The sequence below is a fragment of the Bufo bufo genome, chromosome 9 (assembly GCF_905171765.1).
Source record: "Bufo bufo chromosome 9, aBufBuf1.1, whole genome shotgun sequence".
Lineage (NCBI taxonomy): Eukaryota > Metazoa > Chordata > Amphibia > Anura > Bufonidae > Bufo > Bufo bufo.
This window is the reverse complement of record NC_053397.1, coordinates 40164607-40184566: the sequence shown is the minus strand read 5'-3', so window position 1 is coordinate 40184566 and position 19960 is coordinate 40164607. Positions and strand designations below refer to the sequence as shown.

The 19960-nt window shown below is 41.5% G+C and overlaps 1 protein-coding gene across 1 annotated transcript in view; it reads right to left on the bottom strand.

The window, feature by feature from the left end:
- The window catches only part of CACNA2D3 (calcium voltage-gated channel auxiliary subunit alpha2delta 3), a 959782-nt gene that overhangs the window by 534527 nt on the left and 405295 nt on the right, over positions 1-19960 (bottom strand). Inside the window, exon 9 of the mRNA XM_040407724.1 lies at positions 9112-9186. Within this exon, the coding sequence (XP_040263658.1) occupies positions 9112-9186 (75 nt within the window). The remainder of the gene's footprint in view (positions 1-9111; positions 9187-19960) is intronic.

The following is a 19960-nucleotide window of genomic DNA, read 5'->3' as shown; positions in this document are numbered from 1 at the left end:
TCGGATTCCCCCCGCACTATACGAACGTCTCAGAAATGAACCGCTGCTCCTGACAGCAGCTCCTGGGAAGGTCATGGAGCGTCCTGGTCTTCCGGCATCTATTTGCCCCGCTGAAGGATTATTTTTGAAAGTGTGTAGAAGCCACACAGGGCCCCCACACTGCAGATTTATCATGGAGATTTTACCGCATATAACTACAGCTCTGAACGCTGAATAAATTTAGTTTTTCGACCAAAATACGTCACTAAAGATTTTATCACATATAGCGGCAACAGTGAAGGCTGAGTAAATTTTGTTTTTCAACCTAAATACTTCGCTAAAGATTTTACCGCATATAACTACAGCGCTCTACGCTGAATAAAATTAGTTTTTCGACCGAAATACGTCCCAAAAGGTTTTACCACATATAACTGCAGCGCTGAACGCTGAATAAATTTAGTTTTTTGACCGAAATATGTCAATAAAGACTTTACCACATATAACTGCAACGCTGAACGCTGAATAAAATTAGTTTTTCAACCGAAATACGTCAATAAAGATTTTACCACATATAACTGCAGCGCTGAAAGCTGAATACATTTTTCTTTGCTACTGAAATACGTCACTAAAGGCTTGGGACTCTCCACCTCGGCTCGCCACAAGCCATCAGTTCTCTGAAAGGTACAGAGTCCACCACTTGGAAAGGGAGGGACTGCAGCACCAGCAACTTGGACAGCAGCACGTTAAGCTTCTGTGCCGTTGGATGAGTGCACGCATACTGTTGTCTCTTGGCAATCGCTTTGGTGATCGATTGCTGACGGAATGACTAACAAGGAGTAGGAGGAACAGAAGCATCAGGACGAGCAGACGATGGGAACGACAGACAGCTCCCTTCGCCTGAGGTGGTGGAGCCTTGACTGCCTGAAATCAGGTGCAGTGTGCCACTGGGTGATGCAGCGGTTGCTGCGGCAGGCTGGACCACCACATCGGAGCCACGGTTCCCCCAGGCCACTTTATGGTGACGCTGTATATGTTGACGCAGATCCATGGTGCCAACATTGGCACACTGGCCACACCACCTTCTGCCCACAGATTCTACATATGGCCATGTTGAACTCCTCTGGAGGCTGTACAAAAAGCTGCCACACCGGAGAGTAGGTGATTTTACAGACAACACTCCGCACTTACTGACTGCTACCGTCACTGCTTCCGTGAACCCGTGGACCCATACTTAATAAGGATACATTTTTATAAGAATACATTTTTCGTTTTCTACTGAAATACGCATCTAAAGGCTTTGCCACGTATAACTGCGGCACTGAACGCAGAATAAATGTATTGTTTTCTACCAAAATACGTCACTAAAGGTTTTACCACAAATATTACTGCAGCGCTGAGCGCTGAATATATTTTGTTTTTCTACCGAAATACGTCCCTAAAGGTTTTGCCACATATAACTGCAACAGTGAATGCTGAATATATTTTGTTTTTCTACTGAAATACGTCACTAAAGGTTTTACCACATATAACTGCAAAAGTGAACGCTAAATATATTTTGTTTTTGTACTGAAATAATAACTGCAGAAGTGAAATGTGTATATATTTTTCATTTTGTACTGAAATAGGCCACTAAACTCTTTCACCACAAATAAATGCAGAAGTGAAGTGCATATATTTTTTCCTTGTTGTACTGAAATAGGACACTGAACGCTTTCATCACATATAACTGCAGAAGTGAAATGTGTATATATTTTTCCTTTTTGTACTGAAATAGGCCTCTAAACTCTTTCAACACAAATAACTGCAGAAGTGAAATGCGTACATATTTATCTTTCTCCACAGATATAGGGCACTAAAGGCTTTTCAACATAGCACTTGCACCACATTAACAAGAACAAATTGCTGGAATGCCAGAGCTGTATAGTGTTTCCCTGAACTTGTAAATTGCTTTTTTTTTTTCACAATGAGGTTTTTCTAGCACTGTCCCTAGTGACTTCAGACGTCTCTCCCTGCACTAAGATGTTGTGAAATGATTCCTCACTATCGTTTCCCTGCAATTTGAATAATGTTTCTTTCCCTGCACTTATAAATTGCTTTTTTTTTTCACAATGAGCTTTTCAGTATAACTTTCCCTAGCGCCTGCAACGTCTAACCCGGCACTCAGAACGCTGGAAAATGTCTGAATGTAACATCACAGGGCTGGCTGGCTGCTGATTGGCTGCATGCATGACATTATGGGTCAGCCTACCTTCCCAGAGTTCCTTGCCCCATGTCCTCACACTTGTAGCCGCCATTTTAGGAAAAATTGCGATTCGTTACCACGAAGCGCGAGGAAATTTGCATTCATTGCGAATCAAATTTTTCATGAAATTCAGATCGAATTCCACTTTGACAGCTTCGATTCGCTCATCTCTAATTCTGGATATAAAATTAAGGTTCTATTTTCTGGGACCAGATGGTCTAATCAGCAAACCTGAGAAATCTGGCCTGGTATAAGGTTGAAAATCAGTTCTTTGGGACTAATAGGAGAAGGCTTCTACTGTATATAAATATTTTTTTTAGGGATGAGAGAAATATTTAGAAATTTGATTCGGCTGCTTCGCCGAAATGTACAAAAAAAATCCACTTAGTGACAAATTACTTTGTCACGAAAGGTTTTTCTTTTTAAAATCGATTCATTACTGCGAAGCACAAGGGAATTCAGCAATGCAGAAAATGATCTTTCCCTGAAGACATAACAGTTGGTGCATACCCAATGGTTCTAGTCTGTCATAATGTTACGCCAGTGGGTGTTGAACCCCTGCATCAACCAAAAACATTTGACTTTAAAATAAACCTAAGGTTGTTATCCTGGCAGTCCCCAGGTCACCCTTTAACCCCTATATAGGGATCTAGTCTTCACTGCAGTGGAGCCACCAGGCCACTATCTCCTAAAGGGGTCAGAGACTCTGATGCGGAGCACTGAGGTGAGGGGAGGTAGAGTAAAGGTAATCCAAATGACAGTCCAAAGAAAGGACAAGCAGCTAAGGGTCAGTGCAGTAATCAGGTACAGGTCAGGTTAGGCAGCACAGAATAAAAGTCATAAATTGAGGAGAATAGGTACATGCGCAGACAAACAGACTACACCTTTGCAGGAATTAGCAAGCTTCCCACAGAAGAAGGTGCTTTAAGGAGCCTGAAGTGACCTGCCATGGGCTGGAGAAAATTAGCATGCATGTGCACTGGCCTTTTAAGAGCCAGGGGTCGAACTCCCTGGAGGTGGACTGGAGAGGCCTAACTGCAGAGAGCAGTGCAAAAGAACCCTGTGGCTGGACCTGACGCAAGGAAGCTGTGGGAGGTTAGTGGGTCCGAGCCACTGGAGAACACAAAGCATGGTGAGTGGAGCGGTGCCGCCTGGTGGAGCGGTGGAGCGGCTAGCATGGGCCACTGACATAACCAACTTTCCAATTTTACCAACAACTATCTAAACATGTTGAATTAACTTTTCCATAAATATCTGCTTTTACATCTATCATGCTCTTTCATGCCATAAAAGGTACCAACAGTCAGCATCAAATTATGTCCATCTGTCTTTTCAAGGATCTATCAATATATACAGCGTAAAATTTTCTTTAAATGCCAAAGAGTCATCCCTCCCCTCTTCATATCCACCATTGCTGCCCTGCTTTATTCACTTGAAGCTGCAATACCAGACACAGTCCAAAGACTACAGTGGTGCTATTTGTGGAACAAAGCCGCCATGTTTGTAATCTCATATATTCTAGTCTAAAGACAAAAGATCAAGCTCTTTATAAACTCTTACCAGAGATCTTTGTGGATTTTGCACTGATGTGAACTTCTGGGAACACTTTAGCAAATAGTTTCTGCTCATATTAACCTCCTAAACATGGTTCAACAGCTCGATACTCCAATAGCCACAAGGCAAGCACAGACTTAGTTTGTCTAAATAAGGATTGTGAACATAAACGTGTTACGCTGTTTAAGTAACAAATATGTTGGTAAATGACATGCAAAGCAAAGATCTGTTGTATAATTAACTGGGTAATTCATCGTAAGGATGTGGAAATATGCATAACGGCAAATGAAAAGTGTCACTTGGAAAAATATGGATTGTCATTTAGCTGGATAGGAATTAAGTTCTGCCGTGGCTTTTGAGCTCAGTTGCTTTGTTATGTTGCTGCAGCTTATGGTATTTCTAGATCAATGGCTTTGGATTTGTTTATTGCTATTGAAGACAGGATTGGAGTAATTGTAATTTCAAGCAAAGCCACTTGGTAAATCATGAAGGCTTATTTTACAGTGCATGAAAAATGATTTCAATTTACAGCTGTATTTTTTTTAATAAATGAATTTGAAGGGTTATGATTAGCTTTGCTAAAATTAAAGAAGTTATCCCATAAATTATCTACCGTACATACCAACAGTCCTGGAATGCTGTGATTGATGTGGCAGAGCAATTTACAATGTTTCTAGCATAAAAAATACATTTTTCATGATGTTTTGCTTCCCTGTGTCCCCATTGGTGCTGATGCTAATCTTTGTTTCTGGGGGCAGCATCTGGACAGCATCATATGTCTTCCCCCTCTGGGGACTGACTTCTTACTTCCATGCTCATATAGTCTTGTCAACTTTACTACCATGGAACCGCAGTGGTTCTGCTCCATCCTGAAAAGCAGGGAAGACAGATATTTCTATTGGCTAGTCTGTAGTGGACAGAGGATCACTATCCAGAGACCTGGCGGTTGGAAGGGTGATTGACTATGCATGTTTACTAGCACTCAGTTCAGTAGATGGATCTGTACATTGCTTTGCATATTATGTAAGTAAATGTCATCATTTTAGCGTATATTTTCCTATCCGGAGCCTGCAGATGCAAGATACTAAAATTTGCACATATGTTTTCCAGAAAGACAGAGCAGCATTGGCTGGACTGCAAGACTCCTCATGCATACTTGTTGGTCTCCCTAATGAAAAAGAGCACCGCCTAGAGTACCCCCAAGGCCACTCAGCTAAACTGGCAATTTTCTCTTGAGACACCTAGTATTTTTGTTCTTTTGGAAGGAGAACTGACTTACAAATCTCATTTCCATCATTTCCAGTGGAGTAATACATCTCTCTCTTTCAGGAAATGTGCTGATAACTAATATATATGAAAGACATTGTGATATTTTGTGGTGGGATAACCATAGAGAAACATGCAAAAACTAGAGTGGAGGTACTTATGTCTAAATTGTAGCCCTGTAATTGTAGGCCCAATTAGGGCCCTCATGCGCTACATTTATGCAGCTGCCTTCCCTAGGTTGATGATCAGCCATAAGCTCTGCTTAACCATAAACAAAGGAAGGGAACTACTATGTTGTCTCCTCTTTTTTGGAGGTGCAGAAATCATGGTCAGTTTTAGAAATTCCTGTCCTTTCTGGTCACATACTGTAGGGTGCCTCACTTACTGCTATTGTAGGGGGCACTGTTGGCCTATACTTGTACCCCAGATCTTAAATTTGTTGTCCAAACCTATGGAAAAGCATGTGCAGCTGCATTCCCTGGTATATTGATTGGGTATCCTATAGTTATTTGGGCACTTTATGGTACACCACAAGGTGGGAAGTCCATGAAAAGATCAAATCTTTAGAAACTGTTTTGAGGCCGACCTCCAGTCTCAGTTTGGGTGCACCTAATTTTAGATGATGAAATGAGAGTGATTAGGGCATGAAAAATAGAACACAGATCACTAGGAGTATAAGGACACGAATTTCATGAACATGCTACTGAAGGGGGTCATAGTATAATAAGGTCACATTCAAAGTTTTATGGGACACCACAGTTATAAATTAGGGATGTAGCAAGGTTAACACATATGCTTTATGAGACATGTTATCTAAACTAAATGCAACTAAATGCGTTAAGCATTAACACGATGAGTTAAGAAATTTGAGTTAAGAATATGTGTGTGTTACCCCTGCTACATCATGTCCTTGGCAAGAACTGGCAAGCTATATGGATACATGGCAGAGGTGATTTCCTGGTGCAGTGTGGATATGGAATATACATCTTCCTAATTTTAACAGGGCATTCCATTTTTATATTAAAAAAAAGATCACATTCAACGAAATAAACTGCACAGTATGACAAAAATGAATTCATTGTTCCGTTCAAGAATTACAATTTTATGCTGCGTATCTCCGGGGCACACATAAGGTCAATGTGGCATTTGCTGCCTTTTACTAATTCCATGTTCAGCTGAGGAGTTACAGAGTGCCGTGATATATAACGCCCCACCTCATTATACCTCTCACGAATCAGCGTATTGAAGTGTTCAGTGTACTGTAGGAATGCTTCGAATAAATTTGTTTTGTGTACTAAATTGTATCCAATATGGCTTTCACGGACTATGAATTTTAATGAACCCGTGTTCTTCGCTCGCAGGCTCAACAGTGAGCAGATGCTGGTATGTGATGGTAAGAAAATGATGAGTTAATGACATGTTCTCCATTCCTCATCCGTTGTATTTCTGAGTTTCCCCTTGTCCTTTGAAATGAATGTTCCAGCAAAGTAAAGATCAATTGAAGTCTCCAGTTTCCATTCACGTCCACCTAATACAAACAAGGATTCTGTGTAATGTCACCATACGCCAGAAAATGCTGTAGGTAACTGCTTGTGACCGAGAAACCTATGGATGATTTGGTCGCTCTGGAAAATACTTTCACAGCTGTGATTTCCAATGGCATTCGGAGATATATCAAAAAGTCCATAAAAATGAAACATATTAAAATACGATGAAAGGTGATGAGGTATTTTTGCAAAATATCATGTGACTTACAAAGCCCTCTGTTACAGAGGAAATCAACACTCTCGCTACGAGGCACTTTCGGAATGTTCCGTCTGAAGGGAGAAGCTGCTGAAAGATCTGCTATTTCTACAGAGCCCTCAATAAAGGGAAATCATAAAGCTAAGACCCATTAATCTCATAAATACCAGCACTTATTGTATGAACTTAAATACAGTAAACCCTACATTTTAAACTTTTCAGTTCTAAATAAGAGGGTTATACTGTGTTACTCTGAAACCCTTGAGTTCTTAAAGGGATTGTCTGTTGGAATGATCATCTTATTCTAAGTTGATCACAGGAAACCCCAGCAATCAACTGTTAACTGGGAAGAACAGGCAGCAAATGCTCAATTCTTCTGAAGTGCCCCCACAGGAGAAATGAAGCATTACACATATCCTATTGAATTCAATGAGCTATCCATATAATGCATTGATATGCCGGTTGTTACACAGAAAGATGTAGAGAGGAGAATTTACTATTGTAGGTGTATCTGAGTTGAGTTTTCAGATTGAGTTGCTACGGTATGTGCACCTGTGCCAAATTTACAAAAATGGTGCACGGTAATGATAAATTTGGTGCAAACGCATTGTAATGGCACCTATTTCAGTGAAAGTACACCTAGGGGATGCCTGGAGTGGAGTTTTAGGAATTTCATAAATTTGACACAAAAGTGATCTACGTTGAAATCCTGACCAAATTTTAACTCCACATCTGTAGGTGGCACTGGAAGGTGCATTGCTAAAAAAAAAAAAAAAAAAATCATAAACTTTTTGAGCAATGGACCCCAAAAATTAGCAAACCCCTATTTTGGACTTTTTGAAACCAGAATCCTGAAATGCAGGATTGATATAATTCCTCAGCGATTTCTAATCTGACAAATATGTGGGAATTTGGGATGGTTGACACCTCTCATTCCCTAACAGACATAACAAATTATCCTCTTTACATGTTGCAAAAAAGTAGGAGATAGTAGTGTGTCATCTACAACATCCCAAGGCCAGCCAAGCATAGTGCCAGACAGGCTTAGCTCACCTTATCCCATCTGTGCCATTCCCATAGTGATCCATGGCTCGCTTGCAGATAAAATTGTCTCTTTGAAATATGCAAATGATACCTTTAGTGCAATGAGGGCGGCACTGCTGCTGCGCTCCATTCACTACCCAGCCCCTCCCTGACTGCTGATTGACAGGGCCAGACAGTAAACACAGTAAACTCACCTGGCCCTCTCAATTAAAGGAACAGGGCAAGGGCAGGGCAGTAAATGGAGAGGAACTCCAACTTCACCGCCCTCACTGCACTAAAGGCATAATTTGCATATTTCAAAAAGATGATTTTATCTGCAAGCAAGCCACTGATCGCCATTAGCATGTCATAGTTGGAATCAGCAATGTGGCTAATGACATGCTTCAAATTGTTCACTTAGCTAGTTTGATCTAGTACAATTTTAATCCATTAAAAAAAAATCTGATTTATGGGAAGATTTGGAAAACCCTTAAATGATTTATTTTTATTGTGATTGATTAATAAAAGTCATAAAATCTTGAAAACTTGATAGTATGGAACCAGCTGCAATTAATTTGATGGGCTGCATTACAGTATGCCTCACATTTCGTGCTTCTGAGCATGGTCTGTACTGTACCTGAACCTGAGGGGCCCAAAGACCCTTGTGCTGCATAAGAAGACACTGGTATTATAGAAAGTTCATGCTGGTCAAGTTACACCTCTGGCTGGAGGGAAGGCGTTAGGTCAAGAATTTGGCATGGTGATGGTGGTGGTGGAGGGGGGGAGTGCCGCTTTAATTTTTGCCTCAGGCAGCAAGAATGCTATGTACTTCCTTGCCCCTGGCCACAAAGCACTGAGGAATTGGGGGCCCAAGCTGAACTCTTGCACCAGGGCCCATGAGCCCTTAGCTACGCCCCTGGACTAATTTATTATTACATTGCATAAAATGCTCATATGTCCTGCTCTGGGTTCCGTTGTGGGTTACGCAATGTGGGTTACAGAAATCACACCCATAATGACAACTTACAGTGTGGGTTACATAAGTCAGACCCATGATGAATAGGTGATCGCCATGGCGGCTACTTATTGGAAAAAGTTTGTCTTTTTGAGACAGCTCTATCAACAACTTAACACAAGAATGCTTTATTATCATGATGAAGTCCTCTAAAAATAAGGGGATGAAAAGTCCTTCGACAATAGATTTTTATTTTAATACTTGCCATGGAATACTGTCATCTTTAGTGTGCCGCTTTCACGACAGAGAAGAATGCACTTTCCATTTCTCTATACAATTAGTCTCTTACCTCTTTGTTGTTTCTGTCTGCTTGTACTAACGTCCCATTCAGACACGGTTCGACGTATTGAATTTCTTCATTATACTTTAAAATAAGAGAATAAAAAGACAGTAAACACAAAGGACTAAAATAGTTGATGGACTGAGAGTATAATCTAAAGTAAATTCTACTATAACAATAGCGATGATTTAGTGTGTGAACATTTTACAAATTATGTTAGCAATTATTGGTTACTTGAGAAATGTAGCCATGTCACTTAGTAGTGGAGACAAGTAGTCAGCCCTGTATTGGTCACATCGAAGGCATACATATAGTAAATATACATATAATCTGCAAAAATAAAAGTTTACTTTATACTGATCCTTTATTGATATCCAGAGCTGCATTCATAATTCTACTGGTCAACCCTTTGGTGAGACAAGCTTTTCAGGCCAATTATTGGGAACAAGGATTTACAGGAATGCTCGTTCTCAATAATGGAGCAGCGGACTGCAAAATGGATTCGGTCGTGTGCATGAGGCCTAATGTGTATGGATACCTAATTCTCTGTACAGACACTAATTGCCAGAAGATAGCGGAATCTTTTGGATGAGGGTAGGCTTCTCAGGGTAAGTGCTAGATACGTTAAGCTAGGTATCTAACCTAGATTTACCCTATTTGCCCTACTGTATTCTGGTTTACCACTTGGCATAAATATGACTGTGGGCATTCATGGACACTATGAGTGCTTCTCAAGCTTTCAGATGAGTCCAATCCAGTTCATGATGGAGCCAACTGAAGGGACAGCAATGCTAAAGTATAGAACTGAGCTGCAATACTAGGCACAGACGCTAGCAAGAGTGCCTGGTAAACAAAACAGGGGACATCAGTGCTTAGTCACCTACCTCAGGGATTGTCCACCTCAGATACAAATAGGCCAACCCCTCCAATAAACATTACAACTAGTGTTGAGCGAAGCATTTGAAGTGGAATTCAGTCTGAAGTTTAGGAAAACTTCAATTCTAAATGAATCCAAATTTTCTCACGCTTCGTGGTAACAAATCTTTTTTTCCTAAAATTGCAGCTGCTGCACGTGTTACAAAGTGAAAATAAGTGTAGAGAAGACAAGCCGGGAACACAAAATCACCCATAATGCTGTGCAGACAGCTAATCCGCAGATAGTCATCCCCTGTGCTGTCACAGCCCTATAAAACCCTCATTCCGTGTGGCCACTGACATTGTCCTTTGAGCTGAGCATAAGGAGAGATGTGGCAAGCACTAGAAACAGTGTTGCTGAAAATGATTAATAGAAGAATATTGGAGAGGGAGAGTGTAGGGAGAATGCGGGGAGAGTGCAGGGAGACTTATTCTGCATCAGTTTCATTTATTTATTCCTACATTTACTTATTTCTACATCAGCCGTAAATGTAATTCAATACCAATAAGATGGAAGCCTTTATTATTCCACTGCCAGTGTGCCAACCAATACCTATATTATTATATCTAGTCTGCAACCCTTAGGGGGGCCAGGTCTTAATTATGACCATCATCATCTTTTGCTGGCTTTATTTCTTCCAAATCATCTTTTTCCTAGTCTCCATGTCCTAGAAAAATCACCAAGATGCAGAGAGAGGAGGAGATGGATGTTCCTGATGACATATTCTCATCGATATTAGCTAATGTGGAAAAGGAGGAAAAGCAGATGGCAGAAGAAGGGCTCCCACCTGTAGGGCAGGACAGCACTGGGGTTGGAGAAGTGGGTATGCCAGAGCTTAATTATATTCTGTGTATATTGTTAAATAACCTGCAGGGGATTATAGGCAAAAACAGCAATAATTTGCATATTGTACCCCCACCTAACCAGCCAAACCATGTGACCATACCCTAAGGCAGAATGGCCTGGGTATACCTGATTTATAGCGATTCGTGAACAAATAAAATTTCTTGGTGAACTTCGTCGAGGTTGCCCAATCAAATTTTTCAAAACTTCGCTCATCTCTAGTTACAACAAACTAAAAATTACATTTTGGAGACATATTGATAACATATTGCACATCGAATGACATAGCAATTCAGAATAAAATGTTGCTATTAGAAATGTTCCTTTTATCTCTCTGTAGACCAATTAGCAATCTACTACCTTATTTTTCAACCTATCAATGACATTTACACTACCTAATGTAGCCAGTGACTGGCTGCTGGATGTATGGGTGACCAAAATGAGAAGCTTTGTAGCTTTATTTGACCACCTTCCTAATTTGACCACCTAATAATAATATTTATTTATTTGAATTAAATTTTTGCATTTTATTTAGATTTTTTTGTCCACAACTTCCAAGAGCCATATCCATATGCGGTCTTAATGTTTGTGAGGTGAGTTGTATTGTGTAATGGCACCATGACTAGTATTGCAAAACGGAAAAAATGTTGGGTGAAATTGGAGGAAAAAAACGCAATTGCACCATACTCTTTGAGGTTTTGTGATTTTGGAATTCATTGTGTGCTAAAAATGACACAAGAACCTATGATGAAAAAGAGAATCCAACACTGCTGATTTCTTAAAAACCAGGTTCTTTATTTGCAGGATACAAACAGGTAAAATTCTGGACATGTTTTGGGCTACACTTGTGTACACTCTGTACCCCTGAATTCTTGGAATTAATATAATGACCACCCACATGCTTTTACTAGTTTTTCCCTCACTTGTGTCTCTAGAGTTCCAAGAAACATTCAATAAATTTAAGTCTAAATAAAATGGTGGCCTCCATCAGATGCAGCGGCGGCATTTTAAACTTTAGGATTCTGAACTCAACTATTCCATTTCTGTTTAGCATTTTTTCCATTGAATGCATGACCTCCATCGCTCCAAATTCATTGTCCCAAATCTACACAGATGGTGGACCTAACACTCAGTGTCCTATAATGATACTCCGCACTGCAATTTACTGCATGATTTGGCGTTTTAGTTCAAAGGGAATGGAGAATAGGTCTCCTTCATGTTCTGTCGCTGTTTGTCATGCACCGTTGATCTGACCTTATGCATTACAAGAGCGGCCCATTAATCATCTAGCTTTATTCCGGCACCTTGTGTGGCAAAGAACCATAAAATCCTCACAACACCGAGAGACCAATCGTTTTAAGGAATATTTACTCTATGGCTAAAATGTGAGAGCTGACCTTATATAAAGTCAGATTTTCCCATCCACTTGAAGGAATATTGCTTTTTTAATAGATATAATTTTCCTGCAGCCTGGATCTGGTACCTAAAGAAGGCAGACTCTATCATCTATAATCCCCCCTGAGATAAGATATCATCGCTGAACAGGCCATTTCTGAAGGTTTATAATTAGTGTTGAGCAAACCGGAGTATCTGAAGTGGACTTCGATCCGAATTTCTAGAAAAATTAGATCGCCACAAAGCCGAATTTCCTCGCGCTTAGTGTTAACAAATCATTTTTCCTAAAATGGTGACTGAAAATAAAAAAATTACACTCACCTCATGCACTTCGTGGAGAGGCCATTCGCTCCCGTCTTGATTGATGAACACCAGCCAAAGGACCTGCGGAGAGCATGATGACCTCACCATGTGATCACGCTGGGGGACAGCGGTGATGTCATCATTTATGAGTCCCGTCACTGTGTGCGTTCGCAGCAAATTTTTTTAAAATGTCTCTATTTATATTACAAGTTCAGAATGCTGGAATACTTCAAATGATACTTCAAGCATGTCTAGAGTTTGTGTGCAGACCCAAATCACGGCTGGTCACTTGCTGCATTTCCAGTCTACATACAGTAAGCTACCAAAGTATATGTAAAATATATCCATAGACTCACATTCACCCAATGGCATAGAGACCCTTTGACCTCTGTTGGGCAAAATACTGGTTGGTATACTGGTATTCTTTTTTGTTTTTGCAGCATAAAATAGCAAAGTGGACTATGATATTTTATACAGAGGTGTCCAGTAAAATGAAAGGTAAACCACATGGTGTTCTGTTTCTTTTGAACATGGAAGCTAATGAGTGGTGTATGCCGCTGTAAACCTATAAAACGTTATTGGGAATGTATACCTCCAATGTACACTGCAAACAGAGTGTGGATGCATGCTAACTCGCCATCATAGATATTTTCTTCATACCTCTCTGCTAACTGACCTCAGCAGGGATTGGTTAGAAAACCCAACAAGGAGCTTATGAAAACAGAAAGTTCTGCATGTAAACATCCTGCCAGGATGCAGTGAAGCTGAGAAATAGGGAAGAAAAGTGCTGACATCCCAAAAAATAGTATGCACTGCAAAAATACTGTATGCAGGGAAATTCATTATCATTATATAAACAGGGAATCGCCTTAAAGAGGTCTTCTGAGCTGTCCCACGGTCCCTTCAAACAGCTTGTCGGTGAGAGTGCCAGACCCAACCCATTTGATATACAGTAGATCAACAATTCTATTCTTTCTGGCTAATCACTGTGGGGCACATTTATTAAGACTGGCGTTTTAGACGCCGGTCTTAATAAAGGCCCATAGCTGCCAGAGTTATGAAGAGGCGCCGGCCTCTCCATAACTTCGGAGCATCCAGCGTCAGTTCAAAATGTAAGACAGCTTCTGAGCTGTCTTACATTTAGACCTTTTTCTACGCCACCCCACCCATCCCCTTCCCCGGCCACACTACGCCCACAATTTTAGACCTGGTGGGAAAGGGGCGAAATTGCAGATAGTGGTGCAACTAACCATTGCGCCGTCATATGTGCCTGAAATACGCCTAATTTAGTAAATGGCCCCCAGTATGTTTTCATCGTCGAAATGGGACATGGGTAGTTGTTATGGACAGCAAGGCCTCTGGCCATTTAACACATCATTCCCATTGCTTCTTCAGTGACATATCTGCTTCTGCATGTGATAATAATTATAATTAGTCATCACATTTGTCAGTTTAGCCACCTTAATTAGCCAGATAACTAATTGCTAGAACCCAAACAACATATTTCAAATGAATTCCGATGATTGGCTTTGTTAAAGGAGTGAAATAAAATGTTTGAGATACAACATTCCAATTATAATTATTATGTCTCTTACTAATAATGCTCCATGTAATTACCCACCGGCTAATTAAAGATTAATAAGGGAGATATTTGACCTGACTAAACATTTCCAGTATCTGCAGCTAATAGTTTATGCAGAAGGACGGTATTTGCGACAGAAAAAAAATGCATTGTAGAGTGAAAACAGCTCAGTAACTTGGTAACATATACACAGTCTAGGACCCTCTCCTATCTCAGCAGCAGTGCGGCCACCCTCCGTTCACTGTTATGGGGGGGTCCAAAAATGCTGAGCACCAGCTCAGTTATTTTTGGCAGTTCCATAGCGGTGAATGGAGGGCAGGCTATTTTATCCATATATCCAAATTATTGATTTCAGGTCTTTCCACCACACCCATTATTCTGCCACTGCTGTACATAAGAGAAGTCTCTGAGGACTGTAATGGCAATTTATTGTACAAGCAATGGAAGATAGTGAACTCGCTATAATAATTCTCCTAGTGACACCAGTTGCATGTAGAATTTCAGTGTGGGACTTGCAATGGATATGTCTTTAAGTAATTTATTGAATGTACCTTGAGAAATGATGGTAGAAGTCAAAGAAAAAACCTCTTTAAAGCATGTATGACAAACAGGGAAAGACTGCAGGAAACAGGATATGAGCTCACAGAGGAGGAGAAGTTACAGGATAAATGACATATCAATTACAACCATAAATATACCAAATATAGCAATAGCCACAAGATGGCAGCAAAGTACACTAAGTATAGACGATGACAAATATAACAGAATACAATAATGAATTTTTAATGAGAGCCATTAGCTGGGACAGCACATCTGTAGAGGGAAGTGCTCAGAATAGGTATATATATATATATATATATATATATATACACACTCACCTAAAGAATTATTAGGAACACCATACCAATACGGTGTTGGACCCCCTTTTGCCTTCAGAACTGCCTTAATTCTACGTGGCATTGATTCCACAAGGTGCTGATAGCATTCTTTAGAAATGTTGGCCCATATTGATAGGATAGCATCTTGCAGTTGATGGAGATTTGAGGGATGCACATCCAGGGCACGAAGCTCCCGTTCCACCACATCCCAAAGATGCTCTATTGGGTTGAGATCTGGTGACTGTGGGGGCCATTTTAGTACAGTGAACTCATTGTCATGTTCAAGAAACCAATTTGAAATGATTCGAGCTTTGTGACATGGTGCATTATCCTGCTGGAAGTAGCCATCAGAGGATGGATACATGTTCTCATTCTGTTTACGCCAAATTCGGACTCTACCATTTGAATGTCTCAACAGAAATCGAGACTCATCCGACCAGGTAACATTTTTCCAGTCTTCAACAGTCCAATTTTGGTGAGCTCGTGCAAATTGTAGCCTCTTTTTCCTATTTGTAGTGGAGATGAGTGGTACCCGGTGGGGTCTTCTGCTGTTGTAGCCCATCCGCCTCAAGGTTGTGCGTGTTGTGGCTTCACAAATGCTTTGCTGCATACCTCGGTTATAACGAGTGGTTATTTCAGTCAACGTTGCTCTTCTATCAGCTTGAAGCAGTCGGCCCATTCTCCTCTGACCTCTAGCATCCACAAGGCATTTTTGCCCACAGGACTGCCGCATACTGGATGTTTTTCCCTTTTCACACCATTCTTTGTAAACCCTAGAAATGGTTGTGTGTGAAAATCCCAGTAACTGAGCAGAATGTGAAATACTCAGACCGGCCCGTCTGGCACCAACAACCATGCCACGCTCAAAATTGCTTAAAGCACCTTTCTTTCCCATTCTGACATTCAGTTTGGAGTTCAGGAGATTGTCTTGACCAGGACCACACCCCTAAATGCATTGAAGCAACTGCCATGTGATTGGTTGACTAGATAATTGCATTAATGAGGAATAGAACAGGTGTTCCTAATAATTCTTTAGGTGAGTGTATATATATATACATTGAGGAACAGAAGTATTTAAACACCCTGCAATTTTGCAAGTTCTCCCACTTAGAAATAATGGAGGGGTCTGAAATTCACATTGTAGGTCCAATCCCACTCTGAGAATTTGTATGATTTTAAAAATAATTTGTTTGTCTTGCACTGCTGAACATAAGTATTTGAACACCTGAGAAACAGCAAGAATTCTGGCTCTACTCCACTTATTAATCTAGCTTAGTAGCACCTGTCTGAGCTCTTTAAAGACCCCTGTCCACAGTCAGTCAGACGCCAACTACTACCATGGGCAAGACCAAAGAGCTGTCAAAAGACACCAGAGACAAAATTGTGGACCTCCACAAGGCTGGAAAGGGCTACGGGGCAATTGACAAGCAGCTTGGTGAAAATAGATCAACTGTTGGAGCAATTGTTAGAAAATGGAAGAGGCTAAAGACGACTGTCAGTCTCCCTCGGACTGGGGCTCCATGCAAGATCTCACCTCATGGGGTATCACTGATGATAAGAAAGGTGAAGGTAAGGAATCAGCCCAGAACTACAATGGAGGAGCTGGTAAATGACATGAAGAGAGCTGGGACCACAGTTTCAAAGGTCACGGTCGGTAGAACACTACTCCGTCATGGTTTCAAATCATGCATTGCACGGAAGGTTGCCCTGCTCAAGTCATCACATGTCCAGGCCCATCTGAAGTTTGCCAATGACCATCTGTATGATCCAGAGGAGGCATGGGAGAAAGTCATGTGGTCAGATGAGACCAAAGTAGAACTTTTTGGTCTAAACTTCACTCGTTGTGGAAAAATAAGAAGGATGAGTTGCATCCCAAGAACACCATCTCTACTGTGAAGCATGGGGGTGGAACCATAATGCTTTGGGGTGCTTCTCTGCAAAGGGGACCAAACGACTGCACTGTATTAAGGAGAGGATGAATGGAGCTATTTATTGTGAGATTTTGAGCAACAAACTCCTTACCTCAGGCAGAGCATTGAAGATGGGTCATGGCTGGGTCTTTCAACATGACAACGACCCGAAGCACACAGCCAGGATAACCAAGGAGCGGCTCCATAAGAAGCATATCAAGCTTCTGGAGTGGCCTAGCCAGTCTCAAAACCTAAATCCAATAGAACATCTTTGGAGGGAGCTAAAACTCTGTGTTGCTCAGCGACAGCCCCGAAACCTGACAGATCTAGAGGAGATCTCTGTGGAGGAGTGGGCCAAAATCCCTGCTGCAGTGTGTGCAAACCTGGTCAAGACCTACCGGAAACGTTTCACCTCTGTAATTGCAAACAAAGGCTTCTGTACCAAATATTAACACTGATTTTCTCAGGTGTTCAAATACTTATGTTCAGCAGTACAAGACAAATACATTCTTTAAAAAGAATACAATGTGATTTCCTGATTTATTTATTTTTTATTCTGTCTCTCAGAGTGGGAATGCACCTACAATGTGAATTTCAGACCCCTCCATGATTTCTAAGTGGGAGAACTTGCAAAATCGCAGGGTTCAAATACTTCTGTTCCTCACTGTATATACACACACACACATGTCCCCTTTAAAGGTTCCCCTGCAGGTACATGTGAGCCAAGTCACTTAAGGTATGCCTGCTGGGGAAAAGAAGCCCAGGCAACTCATACATGATGCCAGTCCCCCCTACAGCACTGCATACTGCAGCGCAGGAGATATGCCCGCACACAGGGCCGGTACAAGGCAGGGGCCGAAGGAGCGGGTGCCCTGGGCGCTACCATTTGCGGACAGGAGGGGGGCGCAGGTGAAGTGCCAGCAGTGTACAGCTTCACTGTACCACATTAGCCAAGCGCCACTTGCTGTGCTTGCTGTGCTTGCTGTGCTGAGTGCGCTCCTGCACCCGCCTACACCGTCCACACCAGCCATGTCAGCGCTGCTCCTTCTCTCCCCCTATGAATTTTGTGCCGACTGCGCTCCTGGCTCGGGCTCCCTTTCCTCCTCTGCGTTTCCTCGCCGCCCCCCCCCCCCCATGGAGGCGAGGTGTGAGGTGAGAGAGGGAGGACTCGCGCAGCCTACAGGGAGCTGTGTCGGCGCGTGAAGAACAAGCCACGAGGAGCCTGCCTTCACTAGCTGCTACTCACACACAGACTGTAAAAAGTAAGAAAATAATGTAATACAAATAACAAACTAATTTTTTTATTAAAAAAATTATGGTCATCTCAGTCCAATCCCCCCCCCCCCCCGCCGGGGGGATTCTTTCTATTGAGTATGCAATTGCAAAAGAGATAAATTTTGATAGTGTCATAGATGATTTTGCTTCTATGAAAGCAAGAAAGGTGTCTTTGTGATTGTGTCATAATACTAACTTTTCCATAGGAGTATACTTGACATTTTTGCAACTGTTTTCAGCAAGTTTACAGTGTCATTGCAGTTATATATGTTTTGTTGTACAGTTTTTGTTTGCTTTGTTGTTTATATGTATACCACTATGGATGGTGTATGTTTGTTAATATTTGTAGGCTAGCTTTTGTCACTTGACATTTTCTATGTAATAAATTATTGCTTCTTTACACATCACAGTGTCTGTGACTTTCAAAGTCCCACAGTCCTTTGTTCTATTGCTTTAAGTATATTCTTGTTTTGAAACAACATACATTGATTCTTTCTTAAAAACGGGGGGGGGGGGGGGGGGGGGGCGCAGTTTGCCATCTTCGCCCTGGGCACCAAATGGCCTTGTCCCAGCCCTGCCCGCACATACGCGGGCTGGCTACATGCACTGCCTACAGGTGTGCCCGTCCTGCTGAGGATCATCCCCTGATAACACTGAACACAGAGGTTTTCATGGTTTGGTCCATTACATTCAGTGAAGGTTGATGCTAATGATAGACATTTTCCTACAATTGTGTACTTCCAACTTTGTGGCCACATTTTGCAGAAGGCCTTTGTCTTTTTCGGTATGATTGTGCCCGAGTGCACAAACCAAGGTCCATAAAGCCATAGCTTAAAGATTTTGGTGAGGATGGACTCAAGATTCTGCACACAACCCTGGCCTCAGTCCCAATGCACACCTTTAGGATGAATTGGAACACTCATTATCAGCAATACCTCATCAACATCAGTTCCTGACCTTAAAAATGTTCTTTTATCTGAATGGGCAAAAATCCCCATGTATACACTCCAGAATCTTGAGACAATCCTTTCCAGAAAAGGGGAGCTGTCACCATTGCAAAATGGGGACCAACTCCATATTTTACAAAACCTATAGGATGAGCCCTTGGGATGTCCAACAACCTGATATACCGTATGTAGGTGTGATGGTCAAGTGTCCATTGAATTCGTAAGGTGAAGAACATGGATGTGAGACTCTTTGCTGATCCCTAGGGTAGGTTCACACAGAGTTTTTTGGAAGATGTTTTGAGTTGAATTTTCCTACAGTTTTTTCAGCCAAAGTCAGAAGTGGATTCAAAAGGAATCAGAAATATACAAGAAGGACTTCTCCTTCCTGCTTGAACCAATTACTGCATGGCTTTGTCAGGAAAGTCTGCCTCAAAACCTCCTCCAAAAACTCTGTGTGAGCCTACTTTTATTGTCTATACACATGGCATATATTCAGTCTTGGATGATATCCAGTAGAGATAAGCGAAGTTTTGAAAAATTCGATTTGGCCGCTTCTCCGAATTTTGACAAGAAATTTGATTTGCTACGAATTACTTTGTCACAAATTGCTTTCCATTGTATGGAGCGGGTACAATGACGGGGAACGGTGATCGCGCTGCCCCCCATAATTTAACCCCTCAGATGCCACATTCAGTGCTGATTGTGGCATCTGTGACTCACATTCAGCTGCTCAGGGGTTAATCAGGGTTGATAAAATTATAATTATACTCACCTCATACACTTGATCGCAGAGAGTCTGTCCGCTCCCG